Source organism: Lepisosteus oculatus, chromosome 11 (assembly GCF_040954835.1).
Source record: "Lepisosteus oculatus isolate fLepOcu1 chromosome 11, fLepOcu1.hap2, whole genome shotgun sequence".
NCBI lineage: Eukaryota > Metazoa > Chordata > Actinopteri > Semionotiformes > Lepisosteidae > Lepisosteus > Lepisosteus oculatus.
The window spans coordinates 25598085-25625781 of record NC_090706.1 but is presented as its reverse complement, the minus strand read 5'-3'; the positions used below and the strand labels follow the sequence as shown (position 1 = coordinate 25625781).

General features: G+C 36.7%; 3 protein-coding genes across 3 annotated transcripts; all 3 read left to right on the top strand.

Annotated features, from left to right (window-relative positions):
• The first annotated feature begins 967 nt into the window (after positions 1-967).
• On the top strand, positions 968-8141 carry gnpda1 (glucosamine-6-phosphate deaminase 1). Its single transcript, XM_006631804.3, has 7 exons — positions 968-1100; positions 1621-1755; positions 2229-2330; positions 3280-3462; positions 3763-3947; positions 6350-6524; positions 7251-8141. The coding sequence occupies exons 1-7, from the start codon at positions 983-985 to the stop codon at positions 7349-7351; spliced, it is 999 nt and encodes a 332-aa protein (XP_006631867.2). The 5' UTR covers positions 968-982; the 3' UTR covers positions 7352-8141.
• Positions 8142-9275: 1134 nt separating this feature from the next.
• On the top strand, positions 9276-15482 carry endou2 (endonuclease, polyU-specific 2). Its single transcript, XM_006631868.3, has 7 exons — positions 9276-9511; positions 11022-11186; positions 11654-11759; positions 11900-12021; positions 12645-12757; positions 13555-13708; positions 15143-15482. The coding sequence occupies exons 2-7, from the start codon at positions 11085-11087 to the stop codon at positions 15392-15394; spliced, it is 849 nt and encodes a 282-aa protein (XP_006631931.1). The 5' UTR covers positions 9276-9511; positions 11022-11084; the 3' UTR covers positions 15395-15482.
• Positions 15483-16444: 962 nt separating this feature from the next.
• Positions 16445-27479, top strand: ndfip1 (Nedd4 family interacting protein 1). Its single transcript, XM_006631803.3, has 8 exons — positions 16445-16699; positions 20605-20692; positions 21256-21386; positions 22418-22505; positions 23488-23612; positions 23820-23886; positions 24679-24787; positions 25955-27479. The coding sequence occupies exons 1-7, from the start codon at positions 16670-16672 to the stop codon at positions 24783-24785; spliced, it is 636 nt and encodes a 211-aa protein (XP_006631866.1). The 5' UTR covers positions 16445-16669; the 3' UTR covers positions 24786-24787; positions 25955-27479.
• Positions 27480-27697: the final 218 nt, after the last annotated feature.

Genomic DNA, 27697 nt, shown 5'->3' with positions numbered 1-27697 from the left:
AATGGTAACATGTAAATAAAGCTTTTGGTTAAAACTTGAAAAAGCAGTTTTTTTCTTTCCCTCTTTCTTTTTCTTTTTGTAATTTCTTTCGGCAGACATGGAGGAAGGTCTTTTATATATTATACAGTATATTATTGCAATACTTTACTCGCTAAAGGTTTAATTTCAGAATTTAACATTTTATTTTAACCATACCATATGTACCAAATGCTTTAATACCTTTTATTATGAGTGGTTCGTTACAGTGATATTGAAGACTGGATTGCATCATGCAGTATTTTTTAGATGCAGAAACTTAACAATATGAAAAGAACAAAAATGACCTAACTTAGCCCGTGGAATTTGGTTAATATGAAAGATAGTTTGTTGGCAATTCAGAATAATATAAGACACGTCTCAGTTTTAAACACCACAGATGATGGTGTTTAAAACACAGAATATAGAGACCATGTAAGTGTGTCTTCCGGGCTTTACACCAGATCACAAGTTTTTTTTATTTAAGCATTAACAGCAACAAAGAATACAATACAAACGAGTACTTATAACATTTTAAGACAAAAACATCGTCAGGGGTACATATTACAAAATACATTAAAATTATGAAAAAACCCACCGGATCACAAGTAGTAATCGAAATAATTTAACAGATGAATGTGGAAACAATACGTTTTACTAAACTAGAACATGAAAAACATTTAATTAAGTGAAGAAGCTGTGAAAAATATTTTATTATTTACATTGCGGTATTTTTTTAGATTTGCTAATGCCATTGAACTGTATGTCTGCGTTAGGTCTATCCTTTTCTCCTATCTGTTCAACAATTACCGATTAATCGTGGATAAATCTGAACTAACGTAACAAATCAGGCGACTAGGGTGACAAAATCGTTTCAGATATTGAAAATCCAAGACATCTAACGCTGAAACGATTAAGGTTTAAAATATTCTGGATATAACTTGCTGGTTTGTGGTTTTTACTCCAGATGCTTGTGTTTAATTTAAAGTCATATGACTGCCTGCAATTCCTGAGAGCTGCTGTTCCTGTTTTGCAAGACTGCGGAGCAGCCGAAACAAAGAATCAAACGAGCGATTTCTTCGCGGGTATGATTACTTTAAAAAATGAAAAAAATGAAAAATAAGACTTTAATAATCTATCGTAACTCTTGTTGTCTGAAATAAGACTGTCGGGTTAAAAATGCTTTCTTATACTTAATTTTTAAATTGTTGTATCTGCGTCCGATCAAAGTGTCAACACAGACGTGTTCACTTTTTGCGACAGGTTTGCAAATCTCATTTGCTGTTTTGTGGGTAATTTTAACACTGTCAACTCAGGAATCTAGTAGCTCCAGATCTTATAACTACCTATCTGTGACCCTATGAAATATTTAACAAGCTCGATCTCTGTTCAGACTTGTTTTAACTTTGCCCCTAGCGGTATTTTGCTGGGGGGGGGGGAAAGGTTTTATTTGTAATTACTCTGCGATGATTATAATGAGTACAAAGGTCTGATATAGGGGCGTCTACCGAAGAGTTATACTTCCAATTCCTTCTCTTAAAGTCCCCGATTTGCAGATTCCCCTACAGTTCCATTACATTTGTTTTCCATTATTTTTCGTCTCAGCTCTTCATAAAATGAAGTTGATCATTCTTGACGATTACGATCAGGCGAGTGAATGGGCGGCCAAATACATAAGGAACAGAATTCTTCAGTTCAACGCAGGACCTGATAGGTACTTCACAATGGGACTTCCCACTGGTAAGAATTTAACAAAGTAAATTTGTTTGTGACTTCACCGTCAGCCAGGCGTGTAGCTCTTAAAAAAACACTGTCATAATCTCAAGAAGGCTTTTTCCACTGCAGAAAATATTAACTATTTAAGAAATATACTGTATAGTACTGCATAAAACGTGGACCTAGTTCTTACCTTAAAACACCAAATACTGCTTAACACCATCAGAGAATAACAAAGATTAAAACGGATACCGTTTTTAATTAAAAATGTATGCAGTGCTCCAGGTGAAATTAGAGGATTGTTTCAAAAATTCACTTTAATCCTTTGCAGATTGTGAACTCATCTTTCTTATATCAGTTATATTCTTATCTAGTTTTCTACCATGACAATGTACAGTCCTTTGTATTTAATTATAAATGTTTTTTGAAGATGTGGACTATATTCTTAAAGCACTAGTTCACTTAACATGGTTTACAGTACACTTTTTGTCTCTTAGGCAGTACTCCTCTGGGATGTTATAAGAAACTGATTGAGTACTACAGGAGTGGAGAGCTCTCCTTCAAATATGTTAAAACCTTTAACATGGATGAGTATGTTGGTAAGTTGCCCTCTTACTCCTCATGAAATCTAAGGCTTGTGCTTTGTAAGCCCTTTAGTAGATGCCTTGTTTTAAAAAAAAAAAGATTTAATCTGTATTTACTGATATGTTTCAGTAATGGAGTAAAATCTTAATTTAAAGTCCAAATATGTCTGATATGTCTCTCACCCCAGGTTAAAAGTCACTGATTTAGACAAATGTAATTTCAAAGTGGCATTATTTCACAAAGTGGAAGTTTTTGAGGAAAATCATCAGTATTGACATTTTGTTTAATTCTACCAACAAGCTGTAAAATAAGCTTTAAAAGAGCCCCATCCAGCATTTTTGTCTCTTCTTGATTTTACAAATATTGTATTAGAATGGAGAGTGGCTGGTTAATACAGTGGTTAGTGTTGCTGCCTCATATCACTGGGGCCTTGGTTTCAATTAACGTGGTGTATCTGCGTGGAGTTTGTATGTTCTCCCTGTGTTCACATGGGTTTGCTCCGGGCGCTCTGGTTTCCTCCCACAGTCCAAAGACGTAGTGGGAAGACTGGCCCTTTTGTGAGTGTGTGTGTCTGGGGCAGTGTCTGTGTGTGTCCTGCGATGGACTGGCACACCCTTCAGAGGGTACCTTTCACTCAGTGCTTCCTGCGCTAGACTCCAGGCTGCTGTGATCCTGAATTGGACGAGCAGTTATTGAAAAAGAAAGTGATGTGATGAAGTTATCAAGTCAAAACATTTGCTAAAACAAATTTAAAAGGATGTACAACAGAAGCTTGAGAACATATTTCCATTCAGACAATGCCACTATTTAAGTGTGTTAATGCGTTTAATTATAGGCTGGCGAGTGGCAAGCAAATTGTAAAACCAGATTTACATATTGTGTAAAAAAATCATTTGTGAACTCAAAGCATCATTGTGTTCCATGCTTATCCTTATCTTTTTTTTCCCTATGCAACATAATTAGGCCTCCCTAGAGATCACCCAGAGAGCTATCATTCTTTTATGTGGAATAATTTCTTCAAGCATATTGACATCCAAGCAGAAAATGCACATATCTTAAATGGAAATGCACCAGACCTGCAGACTGAATGTGATGCTTTTGAGGACAAAATTAAAGCTGCGGGAGGAATAGAGCTTTTTGTGGGAGGTAATGTGGCTGAGTTAATTAACTCTTACAATTGCTACTACAGCAAAAAATACTCCTCATACATGATATGTACAGTATGTAGCCATATAGAGTAATAGTAGTACTCAACTGATTGAATCATTTATGGTGAGTTGTGTTCAGCTTTTTAACCCAAGATAATGCAAACATAAAGGCATTGATTAACAAGTTTTGAAGTGATTTGACTTGGTTTAATAAAAGTGAGGAAAGAGAGCCAGGAGGAACATTTTTTAAGCCTTTGGCTCTAAAACAGATGCAGAAGTGTACTCTTTTTCTCTGCAGGTATTGGACCTGATGGGCACATTGCCTTCAATGAGCCAGGCTCCAGTCTGGTGTCTCGAACCCGTGTAAAAACATTAGCCCTGGATACTATACTGGCTAATGCCCGCTTCTTTGATGGGGACCTGTCCAAAGTGCCCACTATGGCACTAACCGTGGGGGTGGGAACAGTCATGGATGCCAGAGAGGTAGGCATGGATGTATAACACCTGTCTTTTAACTAAATATTGCATCCGTATACTTGCATTTTGGAATTGATATATGGAGATGAAGTATTTTATTATCATAGCTAGTGCCCAGCTGGGAGATGTAAAGATATCTTGTGCGTTCTCTGAGTTAAGTGCAATGGAAAGGGGATGTTTTCTCACTTCAGTGAACAGAAGCAGGTAGAGATATTGTTTCAGCCTGGGGGATGGATACAGTCATTAATGATAATGCTCAACCATTCCCTTAATCAGAGTTAGTAAATAACACAGTGCCAGATCACTCCATGATACAGAACTCCTTTAGCACTCTGAAAGGACATATTTAATGAATGAGCTCTTCTTCGACTTACCTTTAAATTTGATTTTGCCTTATCTTTGAATTTTAATATCTGCATCTTACTTTCTTGATTGCTCAGCCTGTTTTTTTATCTGTGTAGAAAATGATTTCCATGGTCTTGGAATATTTTGTATTTTATGTCCCACAGAAAAAGGAGACCAATGTGTTTTAATTGACTGATCATAAAACATACTGTAAAAAAAACATGGAGTGTGAATAATTGAATAAAGGAGGTCAAGATTATAAATAAGAAAATCAAAACCATATCTGGGCCTGACATAAGCTTACTTTGCAAGGAAATTATAAATGTGTTTTCTGGAAAAAACTGAGTGAAACACTTACAGTCATGTGTTTCTTTGTTCTTTAATAATAAAGTGATAATAAGTCAGGTAGCAAATCTAAAAGACAAACATATATTTATTTGCAGCAATGTACAAACACCAGCACATAACATCTACTGTATGACTATTTTGTCTGGAACTGGAACTTCCAGAGCCCAACTTTCTAAAAATAGAACTCATCCTATAACTGAGGTACAAATACCATATAGGAAAACACAGAAGCTGTGTTTTATCATATAAAACAACTCTACTCAGGACTAAAGTACCACTATAATGGATGCTGATAAAATGGGAACATTTTCCCCATTCCAAATGATGAATCAGAATACAAGTGAGAGATTTATTTCAGCCTAGTGAAGACCACAAATAGGAAATAACCATTTCCACAATTATAAGGCACCAGTCTCTTACATAAAGCTGGTTTCTCTAACGTTCCATTTACATGGTCAATTCTTTGTTAAGCTATGTGCCTACTCTTCCCTGATCCTATTTTGTCTGTCTCTCTGTCTATCTGTTTATTTTGTTGTATGGTATACAGTATATACTTTATTTATCAGTTATTCTTATTCCAGTCCCAATTTATCTCTGTACCATCTTATTAAAGGCTGGCTTCATGACCTCACTAAAGACATTTTAAAAACTGATGAGAAAAAAGAAACGCAACACCTCCTCTTCTACACTCTTGCCCTCTCGTCTGCATGGTACAGGCAGAAGAACAGGTGAAGAGGACCTGATGCCACTGCTGATGAGTCGATCGCAGCCTCTGTCTGGCCCAAGCCAGTTGGGTGTGATGTCTAGGAGGTGTGAGCAGAGGGCCTCTGACAGGTCGCCTTGCTCTAAGGCCAGCAGCATGGAGCCTCACTGTCCTGTCACTGATGCAGGAATTGTGTCTGCCGGCAGTTTCAGCAGCAGTAAGATTGGCAGATCTGAAACGATCTCTCAGATGGACCAGTCTGATGTGGCAGTCCTGCTCTGGTGTGGTCACTTGTGGGCGACCAGATCTTGGACAGTCATCTGTCCTGCTGGTCTGCTTAAACCTTCTCTGCATTCGGGACACAGTAGAGTGGCTTAGTGTCTGGCAATGCTGGCACATGCCTGCAGTATGCCAATGGCCCTCTCCCTTGCTTCTGGTGACATTCGAGGCATTATGGAATGCACAGAAACCTGACTAAGTGTGGCCTTTTTCCTGCAGTGACCTTAGCTTTGAATTAAGGCCTTTTTTAAAGGTGACCTGATCAGGCATTGTTCCACCTGAGTTGAGTAAAAATACACCTAACGAGCTTTCGTGTGATTGGCAAGTTGTGATGCCTCATTGCAAAAGCTATATTGCTGGTCAGAGGGCTTAAAACAAATTGACAACTTTTTGTGAAAGTACATAAGCTATAACTATAGTATTTACATTCCATAAAATGTTGCGTTTCTTTTTTCCATCAGTATATTTCAATTTAAATTAGTGAATGTGCTTGGCTGTTGGATATTGGGAATACCTCAGGTGACAAGATACGAGTCGGACAACAAACGCTTTACTAAAAATAATTGTGGAGAAAGAGACTAAAGCAAATCGGAATGGGTTCATGAGTTGTGTATACAGAATTAAAGCAATCGTTGTTTTAATAAAATGAGAGAACTCTGATCTTTTTGTGAACTGGTAAGAAAGCTGTCCGTGATGAATGTGAATGGTTTCTGTGGCTGCGCTGTCTTCTCAGGTGATGATCCTCATCACAGGAGCTCATAAAGCATTTGCACTCTACAAGGCCATAGAAGAGGGAGTCAACCACATGTGGACTGTCTCTGCTTTCCAGCAACACCCCCAGACTGTGTTTGTGTGTGATGAGGACGCCACCCTGGAGCTCCGGGTTAAAACTGTCAAGTATTTCAAAGGTGCAATTCCAAGCTCTCAACAGTGCACTCTGTCCAAAAGAGTGGTGCACAGTTCCAGTCCTTAAGGGCTGTAGTGTCTGCATGCTTTCATTCTTCCTGTTATCTTAACTACTTGAATAAACCAAGTGTTAGATTAGCTTCATCCTCTACAAAGCCCTTAAGGTGCTGATGCTTTCAAGAGGCCTCAGTCTAGACCTTCGAGGAACAGAGCTGCTGCCCTAATCTGTAAAGTTTCCTTCTTCTCTAAATCTGCAGTAACTTCAGGATCATAGTCAGGGTCCCTAAAAAGTTTCCTGAGCAGCCGTCACACTGAAATCATACAGGACCAACTGATGTCAAAATTGTTATATTCAATTATGTGTGGATGCATAAAGTACTCCTTATAAAAGCTCTATTAATTCATAACCTGATAGTTGTACTTCTTTTTTATAACTGTTTTTACTCCACATGTATTATTGAAACAATGTGTTAATATTGATATGAATTGCCTGGCATCTGATTTTTTTCCCAGAAATCTTCTCAATCTGCCTCAAATAAGAATCAGAAGAATAATTTCCAATACTTTAAAAAAATTCTTATTGTGCACTCTCAACACAAAGAGATTCACACATCGGCTAGAAGATATGTCCCTAGGCAGTGCCTGGAGCTCTTGATAAGGAGCATGTTTTGCTGCTTGCCTTTGAAATTGTTACCGAGTTAACCCTGAAATCTGTTGCGTTGTTTAAGGAATGATGCATGTTCACAACAAGCTGGTGGAGCCGCTGTCCGATGCAACAAGGAAGAAGAGCAATGGAGCTCAGCCAACAGAGAAAGCATACAGTGACTGAAGCCTGAGACACTGGCCTGTCATCTCCTTGTGAACTGATTTCAACACAGGACAGCTACATGCATCTTTCTGTGTTTGGCACATGGCCAAAGTGATCTTTTTTTTTTAACTTTTCAAAATCCTGTGGAAAACCGATCTAAATTTAAGGGGAGAACAAAGGCATCTTGTACTGCCGAGTAAAAGAACAGAGGCATGTGGCTGTGCTTCAGAGAGGTGCTGCACTCCATTGTGGATTGAATAAATGTAGTTTGAATTCTGCCTTACTTGTAATATCTGCTTACAGTCATACTGAGAACTAGGGAAATTCACTCGAGAACACACTGAAGTATCATGCATGAGGAGTATTTTTTTTCATCTAAAGAGTAATGCTGTTCACAATTATTGAAGAGGGCTATCACCTTTCAAAACTCGTACAGAAAACATCTATATATGAAAATGCAGGACATTTAATGCTGCCGTATGTAGGTAAATGGGGAGATTTAACAATTTTGTTAAACCTTTGTGCTGGCCCTGTTCTTGGACACACACTGAACAATTCCACAACAATTTACAGATTCCTTTGCCAATCTGCCATCAATCTTCATCTGTTCACAATGTGAATGACCAGGACAATAAAATATTTCCAGTTAAGATCTTAAACCCATTTGGCATGTTGTTACTTAGTAAGTCATGGATTGGTTATTAAGAAGTCATGATTGATAACTTTTTTTCCATCAGGATAATAATGTCCGTGATGATCTTCCCGTAGGGTAAAAATACAGCCCTGAATAAAATGTGGTTGCGTTCTTCGTGATCTGTGTCTCATTCCACTAAATATTGACACAAGTTGAAGCCAGTGTTGTGAAAGCATTTTCAGATGGCTCCTTGGATACCTTTGTAATGGTCTTTGTCTCAGTTTTGGAAACATATATCTTCAGCATAATATTTACACAAACAATTTCAAGATCCTATTCTGAAATAAACTGCCACATTGAAATAAAATGTGATCTTTTTATTTCATGGTATACCCATATGCCATGTGTTGTTGCTCCCAGATTTCTGATGAATGTTCATTGTGCTGGTTATTATACAAATATTTTGGTGCAATTTGTTGGAATATTATCCATAGAGAAGCAGACTTCTTAGTTCCCGATAGCTTGCTTTTTTTATTTCAGCTTTACCATTAATGACTAGTATATATGATCTGTTCAGTACAATTAAGTTCCATTATTTAAACTTAATTCATATACAGCATCTTTAGTGCCTGGTTATGAGGAGCAGCGATGTATAATGAAAAGAATCTAATCTGTATAAACACAAAGCAGCATACTGAACATCTAATGGACTTCTGTAGGCTTGATCTAAAACTCAGTCACATTTCTAAAGCTTGATCTTTGCCATTGTTCGAGCCTGTTACCTTACGAATATGTTAGCTGTTTGAGTTATCTTAGATTTCTAGACTCATAGGCATTCTTCCCAGATAAGATCTTAATGATGGAAAAAGTCATTTGGAAAGGTGCACAGTCAATGTAGAAGAAAAAAGCCCTGGGTGTGAGCAAATTAATGTCGCAATTATAGAAGAGGGCTATCACCTTTCAAATCTCATACAGAAAACATCTACAGTATATGAAAATCAAGGACATTTAACGCTGCCCTATGGAGATTTAACCCTACAATCACTGCTCACTGCTGCCAAGCTGCATTTCTAGTATTGGTGTCAGCAGTCTAAAGAAAGATTTTCAGTCAATGTTCATGAGTGATAGTGAAAATACTTCAGTAGGTCTACACTTTATATATACCAGATATGTACTATATGGACTATAGGTTTTCACCCTTATGTAGTTACCCTTGAATGATCTCTATCAATATTTTCCACAGGGTCAGAAACACTGGGGTTGGAGGGAGGAGGGTTTGGGGGATGAGGGTATTGGGACAGAAAAGAACAATACCATACCAAAGAAAACAAAGACAGAATTCATCTGTAGCAAGAGATTCAAAGGCAGCACACACAGCTTAATCCCTTTGACCAGAGTTGCTGACACTGAACAACCCTTTAAAACTGTCCCTTTTCTGACTCGTGCTGTAGGAACACCATCGTGTCTACAGCAGTAAAGGTACTGCTGTTTTTACAAACAGGTTCCAGAACGTTACACATGGTTGCTGCAAGCCGAAGGAAAAAAAGGTCAGTGGTGTGTGCTGTGTGGATGTTCAGATACTCGGAAAAGAAGAAAAGTCAGGAGAGGACTAATGAGTCCAGGGCAATTGTTATGAGACAAGGAGCTGAGAACACAGTATTGTAGTAAACGTTAACGTGATGAATATTTTATGCCGTGGAGAGTGATAACAAACATAGCTCATAGACGTCATCGTGAATCTGGTTTTGAAATCTTACAAGTACTTGTAAGAAAATATAATATGTAATATATTTTCTAATAATTTATTTTTAATAAAGAAAATGTGATTTGACATGGACTACAGATGTGTATTTAAAAATATTTTTTTAAAAGGTGACAGAAAAACAGGACTGCAAAGACACTATTAAATTCAATGATTCAGTATTAATAAGAAATTTCTATTGTGTTTTTTCTACAGCTTTCCACAGATGTTAGTTAAATAGATCTCATTTGTTTTAAATGTGATTTGAGTTGTGATGTGAGTTGAGATTACATTTTAATGATGTATTTTTATGTACCTTATTTTGAATAATATTCCATTGAGGTTATTTAAAATATTAGAAAAACTTTTTAAACTTTTTAAAAAAGGACATATTAATAGCAAAGGCAGCATATAAATAATATAAATCAAGATTACAATAAGACAAACCAGTATAATGTACTGCAGGCATGAAGCTGATAGTCTACAGGGCCAACAGTATTCACAATATATGTATCCATGTGGTATTATTAAGTGAAGGCAAGTTCAGACTTTTCTAAGGCAATTACTTTGATTATGCAATAAGCAATATTCAATATGAAATGCAATATGTAACAATAAGCACTATGTGCTCTATGTTTACATACTCTACTATACTGTTTACATAGTATACTGAATAAGAAAACATTGTTTTGCATCTCTACTACAACAAAAAATGGATGGTTTGCTTTTTTTAATTTGCATGTTGTAATTATTATTTGTTTTGGTCACTCACAGAGAGTGAAATCAAGTCTTGATTAATTTGATATCCATGAGTTCTCTTACCCCTATAATATATACAGTACAGTTTGCTGACACACTGATCCACTTAGTATAGTCCTCATAAGGGACATTTTTGGATGCCGTAGTATTATGTGCAATTTTTCATTGTCTGTTTCATTGCGCTATTATGTTTGGGTCCTTTTACTAAGGAAAGTCAATATTTTATAATACAATCAAATGTAAGTACAATACGCAAAAACACTGTTTAAGATTTAGCAGCATTGAAAACAAATAAACACATAGACCTCTCACTGGGCTTCTTCAGAGTCAGCATTGAAACATGAACCAGAGGCTACACGAAGCATTTCTTTACACAAAAGGTGGTGGAAGAATGTAGCAAGTGTTGAATGCTGAAGTCAATACCATCATGTCTTTAAAGAAACAACTGGGCATGATGCAAGATCAGATCAATTAGCTACTTAGCAGCCAAATGATGTATATACAGAGGTCTTCTCATTTATAATCTTTCTTATGCCCATATGGTTGATTTCACACAGCTTTATTACTGAGGTGACTGAGGATTTGGTAGGTAACTGGTCCCACCTGGAGTCTGTTGCATCATGAATGAAAGCGACCCCGAACTATCGGCGATGGCACAAGAGCTTTGGGACAATGATATGAACCGGCTGCAGCCTGGCAAGGACTACCGAATTTCTCTGCAGGTACCAGTGGCCATGCTGATAGCCAAAGGCAACTTGACGTTTTTACCATGAAATCTACAGCAAATGTTTTTGGGTAGTGTCCGTGAAGTAGAATAGTTTGTTTTTAAATAAAATCCTTAAACATAGTTATGGATTAGTATTAAGAAGCACATTGTTAATCTGCAAAAGTGAAAATGTAGGTTTGCTACAATGCTATTGTATTGTTTTTTTTTACTTCATGTGAATTAAGAATCTGTATTCTGATAGTCTTTAGAACCCCACTTCCATGTCCATTTGGTCAAAGAGAAATCACATGAGTCTGGTAGCATATCCCTCACATGGCAATATAAGAGAAAGGTGAATATCCATCATTGTGAAAGCTATAAATTCAGTCAGGCCAATGGATTAGGGTTGCTTGTCTGACCTGTTGATCTGTTGTATGTAGCACTGAGACAGTTCTCTAACAAGTCCATTTTATGATATTGGAGGAAAAGGCGGGTATCACGCAGTCCAATGATGATGGAAATGATGGGGCTACTTCACCATTGTTCACATTTGTGGATGAAAACATTTTTAAAAAGGAAACCTTCCTTGGTGAGTTTTTTTTCAAGCAATAACTGCATATTCCTACCTTTGCTACCGGTTTTAACATGACCCAGGGCTGGTATTTTTCTCTGCATCCCCTGTGTCCCACATGATTCAGTTGAAGACTTGTTCTGATCTGTCCACTTTAGCCTTCATCTCTCTCCTTGACAACTATGAAAGTGATACAGGCGAGCCTGAGGTCGTGACCCCAGAAGAGGAAGCTGAAAACCACAGGTTCCTCAACTCGGTCATGAACACTCCCACCATGAAGGTAGCTGCTTACCTCTGACCAGTGGAAGAAGGTCGATGTTGAATGTTGAAGTTGAATTTTTTTCCTGGCATTTCACTGCTTCCAAGCTGGATTTCTAGTATTGTCTAAAGACATTTTCAGTCAGAGTTCAGGATTGATAGTGAAAATACTTGAGTAGGTCTGCACTTTATATATACTATAGGTTTAGATACATTATTAAACCTATATAAACTATACTGTAGGGTATGTTTCTGTTATTTTCAAATGTAACTACACATTTATGCAGGCTATTCTAGTAATATTAATATATAAAATGTAAGAATACAATAAGTGCTGCAAATGAGAGGAAGCCCATTCTTAATGATTTGCTAAACTAGCCAGATGGTCTTAAAGAATCCCACTCTTCAACAGCTGTGCTGGACAATTTGTTCCAACACCCACAAATACAAATAAGGTGTGCCTTCTATTTGACCTCTGCTCTTGATCTCCACTTATGGCCTTTTTTACGTTTTTGTGTGTGAAGGAATCCTTTGGAAATCTGTTAATCTTTCAATCAAAAAACATAAGGAAAAAGTGGTGACATTATCCAGTGGGACACAGTAACATTAACCTTTCTGGTACTTGTTCTTATGCTTTCACCATAGATCGCCCACAAATATCTCGTGGAAAAGCAGCTATCTCCTGAGGACACTGAAAAATTCAAAAAGCAGCTCTACCGCATCTGGTTTGAGCTATATGCCAGAAGAGGATCTACCAGGTAGGCAAAAGGATTTTTTTTATTACCCTAGTGTGGACTTATTTCCTGTTTTTTTAGGAGTAAAGTTGTGTACACTCTTCACCTCCTGTTTTCTCCACCACCTGAATTTCGGATTGAGTGGGAAGGAATATAGGTGAATAATCTCTGATAAATGGTCCTCTTCTAACCACTTTATCCAATACAGGATCAATGTTGGAGCTGGAACCTATCCCAGCAAGCAACAGGCTCAAGGCAGGGAACACCCTGGACAGGACACCAGTCCATTACAGGGCAGACACACAGACACACACTCACTCACTCACACCAGGGACAGTGAGTCCCTTTGTTTGGTCAGTAAACAAAGGGGTATTCCCAAAGGAAAGAACCGTATATATACAAGATAAAATAATAATGGGCCCTCAGTTCAAATCCAGACTGGGATGCTGTCTGTGTGGAGTTTCTATGATCTCTATGTGTTCATACGGGTTTCCACTGGGTGCTCTAGTTTCCTCCCACAGTCCAAAGACATACTGGTAGATTAACTGGATTCTGGGAAAATTGGCCCTAATGTCAGTATTGTCTGTGTCTGCCTGTGTCCTGTGATGGCCTGGCATCCCTTCCATGGTGTGTACCCCGCCTTCAGCCTGCAGCTTGCCGAGATAGGCTCTGACTTTCCCAACAACCCTGAATTGGAAGTGCGGTTAGAAAATGGAGGGATGGAAAGGTGACCCATGGTGAGAGTGTGAGAATTTTTTTAACTGTTTCAGCAAACCCACACAAATAAGGAGTTTGATATCTGTATCCTGTCTTTCCTTCAGGCCGGACTCGTCAGGCTTTGAACATGTGTTTGTGGGAGAGACGCGAGGAGGCCGTACTGTCATCGGCTTCCACAACTGGATCCAGTTATATCTGCAGGAAAAGCTGGGACACGTTGACTACAGGGGTTACAGTCTGGATGCAAATTCACCTCAAGTGAGCAAACTGTTTAGGATTAGAAGCTGAGAATTTACCTGTGTATTTGCTTTTTTGATACTGCATAACACCCAAGGTGCTGCACTGAATGTTTCCAGTGCAGATGATTAATTCCTTTTTTTCAGAGCTATGCGTGAGCTAAATCATGGGATTCACAGATGTTCATGTCTCATCTAAAGCACTGTCATTTTACCAATTTTATGGAAGATAAATATTTGTTTCTAAATAGCTTTGCGTGAGATAAATTCTTTATGGGTTAGTTGTTTTGTTAAAAAAAGAAACAGGTTTATCTTCCCTAGATTATTTTTTTCAGGTTTTTAAAGACAATTTTGGGTTTTCCAAGCTCACAACCATATCATCATATTTCACTATTTGCTATTAATACCTATTATGCGCTACTAACTCCAAGTGTTGTTTTTTATTTTTGAAAAATTAATTATTAAGTGAATAGGTCTATGAACAGTGGTGATTACAGACTCCTTGACATGATTCTTAAGATGGCTGGATTATTGAAGTTGGACTTTGATCACTACACAAACAACAAAGTACAAAATGTAACACACCTTATGTTGAAATAGCATTATGAGTGTTATAAAATGTTCACATGGGTTTCCTCTGGGTGCTCTGGTTTCCTCCCACAGTTCACAAACCTACTGGGAAAATTGGTCCTAGTGTGAGTGTGTGTGCCCTGTGATGGACTGGCGTCCAGTCCAGGTTGAACCCCACCTTATACCCATTGCTTGCCAGGATAGGCTCCTGCTCATCCCACAACACTGAATTTTATGAAGTGGTTAGAAAATGGATGCATGGATCTAGAAACCATATTCAGTCTTCCTTATATATTTTGCCACCAGGGGGCAGCGCGTTATTTTAAAGCAGCCTTTTCTGCAGCCAGTACCCCTTTGGTTTTCAAAATGTTTTCGCACCACTTAAATAGTCATTGACGGTCAGTTTTTAATACCTACTACAGAATGAAAAAGATGGATTAATATATTTAAATTTAAGTAAAATTAAGAATACATGGAAAATCACACCTTTAAGTTTACCTTAAAATATATAGGTTTGATCAAACAAAGAAGCTGCACGTGCCCGAGCTTAAGTCATGTTTTAAATGATTTATGTTTTTTTTTAAATCTGCCTCATCTTGGACCCCAAGTTAGAAAAACACCGTTTTAACGGTTTGGACAAATTAAATGCTGTGTAGTTGTACTATACAGTAGTTTGCCTTTGCAGGCAAAGTGAGACGTATGAAGGCTTACATGCAGAATACAGTTGTCCCTGATATTCAGTTCTACAAAGCCTGTGATTAAACAGAAATTCAAATTAATCTTTTAACATCGTATTCATCTTGTTTGTCAGTACTGAATTGTGAATAAGATCAAGGTATAACATGGTTAACTCTTGTTTCCTCTTTTGATCTTTGTGGTCACCTAGCCTGATGAGGAGAAGCATATTCTGGCCCTCCAGTTCAGCTGGAAGAATGGGATCAAGCCCAAAGGCAGTATCTTCATTGGAGTCAGTCCTGAGTTCGAGTTTGCTCTCTACACCCTCTGTTTTTTGACTTCCCCTAATGAAAGAGTTAAAGTGTCTTTCAGCATCTATGAAGTAGAGATTGTCTGCCACCACTACAACCAGAAGCACATAGGGACCACCTATCCCATTCTCATAAAGTACCTAAGAAACTGACCTTGTTTTCCACCAACTTGCAAAGCTTTCAGTGACTGTCAGCAGTATTGTTTTTATCCTTTCCATTCCACAATAAAAGGCACAATTCAGACTGCGTTTTTTTCCAGTGCAGGTTTTTTACTGATTATGAATTAATAAAGTTTAAAAGTTGTCAGACTGTCTAATAAGATACCAGTTACATCAAACTTGGTATCCATGGAGAAATAAGTAAATAAAATTTAAGAAAACAAACTCAAACCAGGGGAAATTCTAAATTAAGAAATTAAGACATTTTTAGGCACAAGAGCACAAGAATATCAGAAAACATACAAAAGAGGGGAGATCACGGCCTTTGTAACCTGTCTGCAATACTGCATGCCCATCTGTGTTTGACTTACACTTGAAACATACCAGCAATATTATTGATTTGACCAAATTTGTTTACCCTAAATATTATAAAGATTTGAAAGCCTTACACATAGTTGACATTTATTTGTAAGTTAATTTGCTTGCATAATGAGATTTGCTTTCTTAATAAATGATCTCTCTTAACAATACTTAGAAATAACCCAAATGGATTTAGGGAAAGAGGATGTCACACTTATTTTTAAAAGGTATGAAAGCTCACTGTGTAAAATTACACTGTAGAACGATTGCACTCTCACTGTCTTGAGTTATTCAACTCAAAGGACTCATACTATTATAATAAAAATAATAACTAAAAAAATAATAACTATAATAAAAATATTATCGTTATAAAAATCAAAATAAAATAACATAATTAGGCCTGTTAATGCTTAATGATAGGTTTGATAACAAGAACTTATCCACAAAAATAATTAAATAACGTTGTGAAAATTATTATGATAATCAGCAGCAAAACCAACTTGGATTTAAATTTATTTTTGTTTTCTGGGATATACTTGGAAAACCATGAATAAATAAAAAATAATTAAATGACTACTATAAACGTCTGTATAATCGTTTTATTATTATAAAACATGCCACAGTATGGAAAAATACACAGCAGAAAAAAGAAAGCATCTTCAGTAGAAGTCGTGGTTTGGTCTGGGGTGGCAGTATTCGACCTTGTTTCGTTATATCGCACGGACTGCCATTGCTGAGCTGCGGGGAAAAGGGTGGAAACGTGTCCCCCTGTGGAATTTCAGAGCCTGGCAGACGAGGCGTTTCTTTCATTTTACACAGATTTGGCACAAAAAGAATAAGTCGGGGATAAATCTTTACAATCTGGTTTGCTTACATTACTTTATTAAAGGCTTTTGCGCTGACGGAAGAATGGCTGAGCAAAGCAGTAGATACCAGCAGGTAAGTGGAAGTTAGTTTAGCGGACCGGGTGAAAACGGAAGGCCGAACCGTCTATTCAAGGGACGGCAGCTTTTACTTCGTGTAGGAAACACCGGTGATGTATTGAGGATATTAGGCCCGATTGTTTTGAAATGTTATACAGTATTAAGCCGGTCAAGGCCAAATGATTAATAATTCCTGATGTTTCGCCTACAGACCTTTAAATTTTTCTGTTAAGATAAAACAAAAACTTATTTTAATCTACATTTTGAGTCGACGAGACCCGGAGTAGGTAAGAAGTGCGAATTAAGTTTTAAATCGAAAGCCTTCAGGATTTGGTTTGACATCTTCCTAACATTTTGATCTAAATAATAGAGGCATTTCTGTCTGGTTTAACCGATCTGAAATAGTATTTAGGCAGTATTAGACGAATGTTATTCATGGTCTTTGGGCAGATACTGTTTAAAGTATAACGTATATATGAAAACAATGGCTACAATGACGTTATCAAGGTGGGGGGTTTTCGTTATTTTCTACATTAGGAAAATGTGTCTATGAAACCATTTCACCTTTTCTGTATATTTCAACAAATGTTCGCTATATTCTTTTATTGTAGTTAAGCGTCACCAAAGTAGGCCAAAGGTTTCATTTGGTAGACATAATTGGTAGATTCTGGTCTCAAAACACAAAACAGGAAGAGGGACTAAATTATGCATTTGATAGCATTATATAACACGATATGTATGAGGGACTGGCATTGTTTTGTTTTACGATTTGAGACGAAGGTATCTTTTTAAATATAGACTTTTACTAGTTTTATTACGATCTGTTAATTTGTAAAATGCAAAAATGGTTTAGATCAAATGTAATGCTTTTACAAAAGATAGATCTCAGCTCTGACATTTAATAAATGAATCAAGATGTAAACTATTAAATACATTACTACTGGTAGCATTACTGATAGCTACATATAAAGGTGTGCTCAAGGCTTTTTAATGCGCAAATCTATTTAAAGAAAATAATATAATTGGCTTACATGGCCGGAGCAGCTCTGTGCTGTACACTATCCCTCATGTTAAGTCTTTATAAAGTAATTCGGTATCCACTCAACCCCAGCTTCCCATAACAAAATTTTGACATTTAAAACGCATTCTTTAGATAATCAAAATCACTCCAAAATGAGATGCATTTCAATGATGAATACCTCCTTCCTGCTTACAGCAATGACTGCTTCTCAGCAAATTATCATCATCGAGCTTCTGTATTTGGCTTTGTTTCCTACATGATCTTCATATTCTAATATACAAAATGTAACAATCACAGTCTTGAAGTAGGAATTATTCTTTGATTGTGGTTGTTTGGCCAGAATTGTTTCTTAGGTTTTGTGAAAATCAAAAGAGATTAAGACGGCCTTTAATGTGAAGTTTTGTTGTGCATAGAATTCAGCTATTTAACTTTCTCCACTGTTTTTTAGGTAGTGAGTCAGAAATGAGAGACATGTTTAATACAAAAAATCAACCTCAAACCTCCCCTACTCTGTAGTCATCATGCATGCTATTGGAATTTTACAGCAGTACCTAGCTTGTGGAATTACTGAAGAATTCATGTGATTTGTGAAAAGCTCACTTCGTTTCCTTTGACTTGTATAATCAAGTCCTAATGTAATGTAAACACTAACAAATAACTACTCATTTTACACTTTCAGTTTATATTAAGGTTTCTTAGAAAACCACAAGCATAGCATTTAATATGTTGCTTAAGCATACATTAGTACAGCATTATTATGTCAAACTAGTTTCAATTTCACAGTGATGAATAATCCATCCAGCCATTTTATAATTGCTTCATCCAATGCAAGGTTATGATGAAGCTGGAGCCTGTCCTGTCCAGCTATGGGCACAAGGCAGGGCACACCCTGGACAGGAGATATCAGTCCATTGCAGGGTACACACAGTCACACCAGAGTCAGTGTTCCCAAAAGCCAATTATGGGTGGAGACTGGAGCACCTGGAGGAAACCCATTTGAACATACAGGCTGCACCCAGATAGCACCCTGGGCATGGAAATGAATGCATGACCCTAGAGTTGCAAGGCAGAAATGCTTACCGTTGTAAGCATTCTAGTTTTCAACACTAACACTTTTCAGAGAAGAGAATTGGAAGATATAGATTAGAAGAATTTTCAGTCTTCCTCATGAATAGGGTGCTTTTGTGTTTCAAGGTACTAAATCTTCTCCCTCCCTTGTGCAGCATTATCTAGACCTGTCTCTTTTTATTGTAGGACACTAAGGAATTGTAATTAGTAGAAACCTTCCTTCTAATTATCCTTAGTTTTAACTGTAATAGCTTATTTATTGTAATAGGTTATTATTATGGAATAGGGGAGTAGTCCTAGCTGTAGCAAACAAAATCTTGTGAAAGTGTTTCCATAAGTAACGTAAAATTCTCACCACCCTTGCCAGCCTGCTATACATACATGTAGTGGATTTCTGAAAGAAATGTACATGAAACTACAGGCTTTCATTTACAATGAAAATTTTATTTTTCAGCTTGCCAAACCGATTAATGGAAAAGCTTATCTATGCTTCCAGAGTTAATGTCCCCTTTTGTATTTTCTTAGGTTTTTTTTTTACAGTAGATCCATTTAAGAATAGAAATTGAATTCTGTATAATCTGTTACTGACATTTCCCTGTTTTCAATCACAAGCAATGGTTTCGATCCCTCAGCAAAATGTGCATGTCATGTGAGGTAAAAGATGATTCATTTGGTTACCCAAGCAGACAAAAGACATCCTATTCAGGATATGAGTTACAGAAATGTGCCGAGTACTTCAAACGTGGCAGTGCTAGAACAGGCTGAATTTTGAGTAACACCACGATTATACAACTAGAGAAATACTGGAAAGCTCTAAAGCCACCGTTTCATTTAAAGCTCTCAAGAGTTCTAAAACTACATAAGTATGTCTCTTAAAGATTAAGTTAAGATGAATTTATTTTCAAAAGAGAAGATTAAACCGATACTACGAAATTTCACAAGGGGTGATGGAGCACTGTTCTTTTTAGTCCCAGGTATCTAAGAGTCAGTCAGCCAGCCCTTTAGAAAGCCTGTGCTAGTCTCTTGGCTGCATCAGCAGTGTTTCCTTGGTTCAACTAAAAAAGGAAACTCAGTCAGTCCTTATACTTTATTTGTGAATTCCAAAGTTTAACTGTGGCCTTTACTGCCTGGATTTCCAAATCTTTACATTTTTTTCAGATTTGATTTAAAAAATCCTTCAGTTTTGTTTTCACAGTGTTAAAAAAAATTACATCAAATCTCCTGATCCAGTGCAGCAATATTTGTGTGTATGGGCATGTGTAAGAGCGCTGTAATGTATCTGTGCACTACAATAAATAATTGTATGAGTGTTGTATGGATATCTATCACACTGCTCACAAACCACAAAACCCCAGCATTAGCAATGTTAGTAATGAGATAGTGGAAAATGTCTCTGATTCTGTGAAGCAGCTTGCTGGGCAGATACAACTGTGAAAAGGATGACGGGTTCAGTGTTGTTCCGTTATGGGTGATGTTTCTTTTTGGCTGTGTGTGGGTTCAGGGGGTCAGAGGGAAATAGCTCTGCAGGATGATGCAAGGCAGAGAACAAAATGGTAGCATTGCAATGGAGATTTGCAGTACTCTTTATAAGCTCTTTTAGATGAGAATCTATCTTTAAAAGAGGTTCCAGTGATTGTGTAATCTGGCAATATTTCAATCCTTTCAGCACATCACAGACACATGAGCACAAAGCAGATCTCACTGGAGAATGACTTACAGGTTTGAGTCCCTTTCCTTGCTTGTTGGAAAGGGGAGTTCTTTAAAAATGAGCAATATAAAGTCAACAGGCTGTTGAATGTGGGATTTTATTTTTGGTATTACTGCTTTTCCAGTTGCCGAATGAGGAGGAGCCTGGAGAAAGCTCCCAAGCTGCTTCTGATGCCCCTCCTCCATACAGCAGCATTGCAGCAGACAATGCAGGTAAGCAAGCCTAAGTAAGAATGCTAGTGAAACATCTACTACTAGTGAAGCACATTTTACTTTTACCTCGTCACCCGTATTTATAACTTCCCATTTTGACCTATCAATGCATCTATCCACTGAGGTTTATCCGTGGTCCTAGACAGCCACAATCCAGCAGGTTTTAGAGATTAACCTTAAATGGTCAAATTCCTAAACCCTTGGAACAGTTTAATTTGAATCAAGCATGGGATATTTTATGAATCAAGTATAGAGATGAATTGTATTGTTTTTCTGAAGGGTATTGGTATTTCGTGATTTAATTGACATGATCAGTTTTACTGGTAGAAAGTAGTCTTACAGTTTTTACAAATAGAAGATTAAGGAAGATTAGGGTTGTGGTTTTACAGTACCACAGTTGGTCACTGCTTTTTAAGAAAAATGTACATATTTTGGGACATTAAACTGCATGAATTAAGTAAACCTACTGTTCAAACTACTATCTTCTTGTAGCTGATTATACTTGGGAGCAAAATATGTTGTATTGTTTGTTGGAAAAAAAATGTCCTTTTTTTCTATTTTAGCTTACTTTGATTATAAAGATGAGGCAGGGTTTCCAAAACCACCTTCTTACAATGTTGCCACATCACTCCCATCTTACGACGAAGCTGAAAGAACCAAAGCTGAAGCAACAATTCCTCTCGTCACTGGAAGGGTGCGTTCTGATTTTCTTTCCCATTCGTACTCACAGATTGTACCGATAGTCATTGCAGGGCAATGTGGTAAAAAGGAGATTGTCTGGAACTGTGACATGAGGTAGAGTAAGTCAAACATGTGAAAAACATCTTTTAAATATTCCTGGTTTCATGAGAAAACACTTTACTTTTGTCCTACTGGTGACAATTGTTTATTGGATTTACATACACAGGTATTGTAGCTATGTTCTTATAAAAAACACCTGAATGACTCAATTGATGTTTTTAAAATTTACATTGGACTCGCACATTATTAAAAAAGGACATTGTGAGTACAAGAGTTACCAGGCCAAAGTATTCATTTCCTTCTCATTCTCCTTGCTTTTTATTTTGTTTTCAAAAATCTGTAGCTACCTAAATGATTACATTGAATGTAAATGTGTAAACGTCATTTAGGTGTATATTTCTATTTGACTTTTATTCTAGTCCTGTTTTACTGGTTTGTGTTTCTTTGCCACAAACTGCTTACGTACAGCACAGGGAACGCCTGGACACTTTTGATGATGTAACTGGCAATTCGCTGGAGGTACAGTAATAGAGCACAAGTGTGGGTGTGATATTATAACTGGTTTTGGAGATGTGGTAAAACAGCGTTGATGTGTAAACAGACAGACAGCACCTTGTTTTCAGAGTTCCAAGAAAAAAGAAACTGCAATGTGGTTAGCAGTGTTCAGAAATCAACAATTAAATAATCTTTAAATTGTAGCTGAACACCTTTGACGATAAATAATCATAGTTGTTTTACATACATATAGAATCTGTGTGTGTGTATATATATACACTCATATATAGAGTATAGATTAATAATCTTCAAATGAAGGAACATTGCAGGTTCTTTTTTGCGTAATATGAAATAGTTTGTGATCATTTATTAAAATCCTCTTGCTAGACAATTAAAATGAGAATTTGTCATCTTTTGCTGTTTTAGAATATCATGGATATCCCAGGAATTTAAAGTTCTAATAGTTTGTTTTTTTCTTGTCTGTTTCAGGATGATGACTTTGTGGCAAGAGATGACTTCGATGATGCAGATCAGCTGAGGATAGGGAATGATGGCATATTTATGCTAACTTTCTTCAGTGAGTGCTATGTTAAAAATTGTCAAGTTAATTCAGGTTTTTTGTAAGAAGCTTTACTAATACAATAAAAATTAAGTAATTTAAAGAGGATAGCTCTTTAAAGAGCTAATGGTATATTTTAATAATATATTTTTTCAATGCCAAGCATGCTACAAAAATGCTACATGAATGTAGTTAGGATAAACAGTACAGCCATAGAGCTCAAGAAATCTAGTCACTCTTTGTTCTGCATTTCCTGAATCCATACATATTCCTTTTATAAGCAACATTGTTTAAGGCTTCCTCTGTTGCACAGGTGTGCAGAGACGTGAGCCATAAGAGCACTTAACACAAATGCATAGTACACAAAACAGATTGGATCAATTTATGTAAGTCTGTAGTGTCTTAAACATCAATTAAATGAACAAATGGAAAAAAGGAGAGATGATTGTAGTACAACTGCCCTCTTGTGGATACTGAATACTTCTAATTGCCTTGGCAAATCTAATTGCTTTGAAAATACAGATGGTAAAATCACACACTGGAGAATTAATTGCCTTGGTGATTGAGAAGGAATAGCTTCATATTAAAACATTTTTAGTCTAATATAACAACCAGATTTGTATGTAACGTGACTTCTACCTTGAAATTAGTTATTGTTTTGCTGCTTTTTGGAGTAGGTAAGGTCTCTTGAGATTCATCTCCTTGCAGTATCCCCTGGTACTACAAAAGACTTGTTAAAATGTTTTTTATTTGGTCTGTCTTTTCCTTTTGTGCATAGTTTACAGGCCCTTGTCTCCATTAGGACACCGCGTAACTAAAGATCCCTGGTTTTATACATGCAGCAAATTGTGTGACTCCTTGACATCACTGAAATAACTCAGTGTCTGGGATCATGTGCTTGGCATTGGCATTCCAGATCCCTGGAAACCAGTGGAAAAAAGAAAACAACACTTCTGTGGACAGATATTTGGTGAAATCTGTTTAATTTTTGCATTTTCAGTGGCTTTCCTGTTTAACTGGATTGGATTTTTCCTGTCCTTCTGCCTCACAACCTCTGCTGCAGGAAGATATGGGGCTATTTCTGGGTTTGGGTTGTCACTCATCAAATGGATCCTTATTGTGCGGGTAAGAAAATTCTTTATGTCCTGCCATTAGAGCTCCTGAAATAATATTCCCATTGCTCCTTTTCCACATACGGTGATTATATAAGAGGTGTATAAAGAAATGCATGCATATATATTAAGCACTTTTGTCAAATTTGTGCATTTCTTACTCTTATTTTATGTATATTGTAAAGGTTTGTCCTCATAATTTTATTTTTTTCCATTTCAGTTTTCTACCTATTTCCCTGGGTACTTTGATGGTCAGTACTGGCTCTGGTGGGTCTTCCTTGTACTGGGTGAGTGTCAATATCCAGCTCACTTTCTTACTGTTAAAGTGGTATATATTTTTGATATATTAATTCTCAGAAAAGTATATCCTTTGACATGCATATAACACACTCTGCTAATGTGGGCTGCTGGTGCATGGGGTTGAGAGAGGAAACCATGTTTCAGAAGGTACTCAGGAATTCAGTGAGCAAGCTGTGTCAGGACAGTGAATTGAGAGATGAAACATGCCTCCACCATCCATTTCATTGGTTGTGAATATTCGAGAATGGACAAAGTATGTGGTGCACCCACTCTTTGTCTAATTTAAACCCCTCTTCAACATTGCTGGTTCAGTGGATATCTTGGAATGTTTTTGAATACAATTGATATCTCTACCAAACCCATGTGATATATGTAATGTGCAAGCCATATCACACTTGTATCAGCAGACCATGTCAGTGCCTTCTTTTATTCATATTAGCGTATGCCACAGGTGGACATTTTATTCTGAATAGGCACTGTGTAGTAATGCCATCTAACTCCAGATCACAAAGCAAATGCATACCTGGCAGAGCTCTCTGTAGTTTTCTCAAGTATTTTTGGTTGCTGCTGTGAAATCCAGAGTTGCACGAGCTGCTGTTTGCAGAAGCAGTCTACAGTTTGTTCCATATTGTTGCCATTTTATGAAATTATTTATATGCTTTAACAGAGAGATACTTGTGTTTTTGGTTCTTTGTGAACTTGAAATTGCTTGTGAAGCTAGCCTATAGAGATGGAAGAGTTCTGCATTTCTCATATATATTTATTTTTCATTGTGGTAGGATTCCTCCTGTTCCTCAGGGGCTTCATCAACTATGCGAAGGTCAGGAAACTGTCAGACTCAAGCTTTTCTACTCTCCCTCGTACCAGAGTCCTCTTCATTTACTAAAGGTAAGCAGCAAGGTTTGAGGAGGGAACAAAAACATTCACTGGGATGGCGTGGCAGGCAGATGTGAACCCAGCAGCTCATAAGTGCATGTGGCATACTTAGATTTCAACCAGTTTCAGTGTGCCCATGACATCCATTGTGTGACCACAGTGCACTGCTCTCTGATCCTTAACATAGGTTTTTGATGCTGGGCACAAGAATTTCTTTGCTCAGAGTTTTGGGACTCTGATACACAGAAGTGATGTGCTTTTGCCCCATTCCACTTTTTATTTTCTAATAACCAATGAATTTAACCTGTGAAGTGTCTAATCTCATCAACTCCCATCGTGATACTTGGTATCTACTACAGAGTTTGAAGTATTACTTCTGCTGTTGGTGTCTTTGTATGTGAATTTTTTTCTTAATATCAAAAACAGCTTCATTCTTTTTTTTGTGATTAAACAGTATTTCTGGTGGATTTTGAATTCAGAAATTGGAGACTTATTTTCCTTTACACCTTAAGATGTTTTAGGTCATTGAATGTTTGTTTTCCTACCTTGCATATCTTAGTCTGTGTACAGTGCATTTAATTTTATGTTTAGATATTTAGTCATCATGTCATTATTGAAAATTGTTCATTGTTTAACATTTTTTTGTTAGAAATTGACACATTTTAACAACATTCATCTTACACAGTCCATCTCTTTAATGGAGAACCAGACTGTAAAGGCTATGGAAAGTTCAGAAATGATAAGCAAATATCAAAGAGCACTATAACATGTTAATTGATACTGGATAAAATCTTAGATTAAAAAAAGGATACTTTTAGTACCCATTTAACCACACTGTATTCTTCTGCTGAGTACTGGTACTGCAATGTACAATTAATTTGCTGATTTTAAATAGAAATTAGGTTTATTTCTGTCTTCTGTTCTTTTTATCTTTATGGTCTATGTGATTTGAAGTAAAAATTGAATCAGTATATTTTCTCTTTTCCTAAAAGTGAAGTTTTTTTTAACTTAAGACCCAAAATAGTCAGCTTCTTACTAGCATTTCTCAATTAAATTAGCATCACAGTGCCTGGAGAGGATATTGCACATTAAATCATCCTGCATTTTTCTGTGAGACATCTACGGTTTCTTAAAATAGAATACAATTTGTCTAATAGTTTCAATGCCCTTCTTTCACAGCTGCTTTTTGGAAACAAAAACAACCCCCTTCCTGCATTTAGAGTCCTGGAAGCAGAAAAAAAACAAAACTCCATCAAATATCAACTGTGCACCTGCAGGAAGTGAATCAAGACAGATCACAGAAGACAAAAAGGAATAATATCACTGCTTTAAATAACAAAATACCGTTTAAGAATGAGACATTTCTTTCTGTATGTTTCTAGATGTAAAATTTTACTAGTGGATGCTGAAGATTCTGTAACCATTCAATCATTAGTGGCTAATGTTAAGTGCTATTTGCAATCAAGTCTGTGACGTTCGAATAATGCCTTACATACTATCTGTTCATAGTTACTCAGTAGCATGCACTATGCCCTTTTTAGCCAATAGAGGGCAGTCTTGCTTTTTTCCCTATCTTTTCAAACTGTAAGTGATTTGGAATCCAGCCTTATGCTGGCCATGATTTTGCAGTTCAGCAATGGGGACTCTCAACAGTTCAGTGGTTTACATTACATTTTCTTGAAATAATTTCAAAACAGTGTTTTGTTGCATAAGTTATAAAAGTAAAACTACCCTTGTTGAAATTTCTTCAAAATTATGAAAATAGCATACTTTAGAATTACTTTATAGGTATGTTTTATAACATAAGTATACATACAGGACAACAGAAATTTAACATATAATTCTAAGGAATGCTGTAAGTAGTTAATTTCCAGAAATAAAAATAAAAACCAAGGCAGTACTACAGGCTTTATTCTTTATTAATAAAGATTGACTGATTGGCAAATGGTTTCTTATAAAACGTGAGTAAAGCAAAAGGTGTAAAAAGTAACATTTTAATAGAATATAATTCCGTGGTCATTGTTTGAACTTACAGTAGGTTGAGAGATGGGTCCAAAATGCATCATGTATAAAAATATAAAAGTCCTACATCTACCTAACCGAAGTGTGTTAACAGTATACAAAATAATCACAGCTTTACTGCACGTTCAATCAGGCAGATTACCTGGAATTGCTTAATTCCAAATGTCAAAGGAGAGCATAAGTGAGGGGGTCCAGTTTTTGTTCTATGTCTTATTTCTACTACTGTAATGATGAAGTGACAAGAGCTTGAGTAGTCAGGCTCCTTGTAGGTCTCCATTCAGCTGAACTCAAGTTGCTCAGGTGGATCAAGGCTTGGGCATTAATTTAAAAGATTTTCCCCTACATTCATTGTCAGTGTCAGGAGAGGTTTATCTTGTGAAATAATGTCTAGGGAAGGACAGTCTAATGCTGATTTTCCAACTCCTTACCAACTTGAATTCGTTTTTTTCCACCCTAGGCTTACCTGAGAACTTTTGACATGGTCCCTTTGATCTACCTACTTTTTCTCTAGGTTAGTGTAAGTCTCTCTTGAGTGAAGATGACTTTTTCATCGTAAAAATGGACAGATCCAATTTCTGTACTTTCTGCCAAGTAGTACTGCACCTTGGCGAGTTTTATTGTCCAGAAAAGTGCAAGATTTGTAAATATAGCAAAATGTCTAATAAATGTCACTTATATAGCAGTTGTGATGGAGAGTCATTGAATCTTTGCTGTTGGAGTTTCTTTCTTTCATCTTCTCATCTTTAAAGTGATAAAGGTGGCATTAGTGTGTGTAAAGGTATGATCTGGAATAGCTGTGAAAGTCAATGTGAATGGCAGTTCAGTTTCATTTCAGTTTTCTGGGTAAAATGAAGATTTTGTTAATTTTTAAACGAGGGAAATTAGTAATAAAATGAAAGC

Coding starts and splice junctions, on each gene's coding strand:
- gnpda1 (XM_006631804.3), top strand. CDS start 983: ATGCTTGTGTTTAATTTAAAGTCATATGACTGCCTGCAATTCCTGAGA. Junction 1,101..1,620: donor AACGAGCGATTTCTTCGCGG/GTATGATTACTT, acceptor TTTTCGTCTCAG/CTCTTCATAAAATGAAGTTG. Junction 1,756..2,228: donor CACAATGGGACTTCCCACTG/GTAAGAATTTAA, acceptor TTTGTCTCTTAG/GCAGTACTCCTCTGGGATGT.
- endou2 (XM_006631868.3), top strand. CDS start 11,085: ATGAATGAAAGCGACCCCGAACTATCGGCGATGGCACAAGAGCTTTGG. Junction 11,187..11,653: donor ACTACCGAATTTCTCTGCAG/GTACCAGTGGCC, acceptor ATGATATTGGAG/GAAAAGGCGGGTATCACGCA. Junction 12,022..12,644: donor TGAACACTCCCACCATGAAG/GTAGCTGCTTAC, acceptor CTTTCACCATAG/ATCGCCCACAAATATCTCGT.
- ndfip1 (XM_006631803.3), top strand. CDS start 16,670: ATGGCTGAGCAAAGCAGTAGATACCAGCAG. Junction 21,387..22,417: donor TTCCTCTCGTCACTGGAAGG/GTGCGTTCTGAT, acceptor TGTCTGTTTCAG/GATGATGACTTTGTGGCAAG. Junction 22,506..23,487: donor ATTTATGCTAACTTTCTTCA/GTGAGTGCTATG, acceptor TTGCATTTTCAG/TGGCTTTCCTGTTTAACTGG.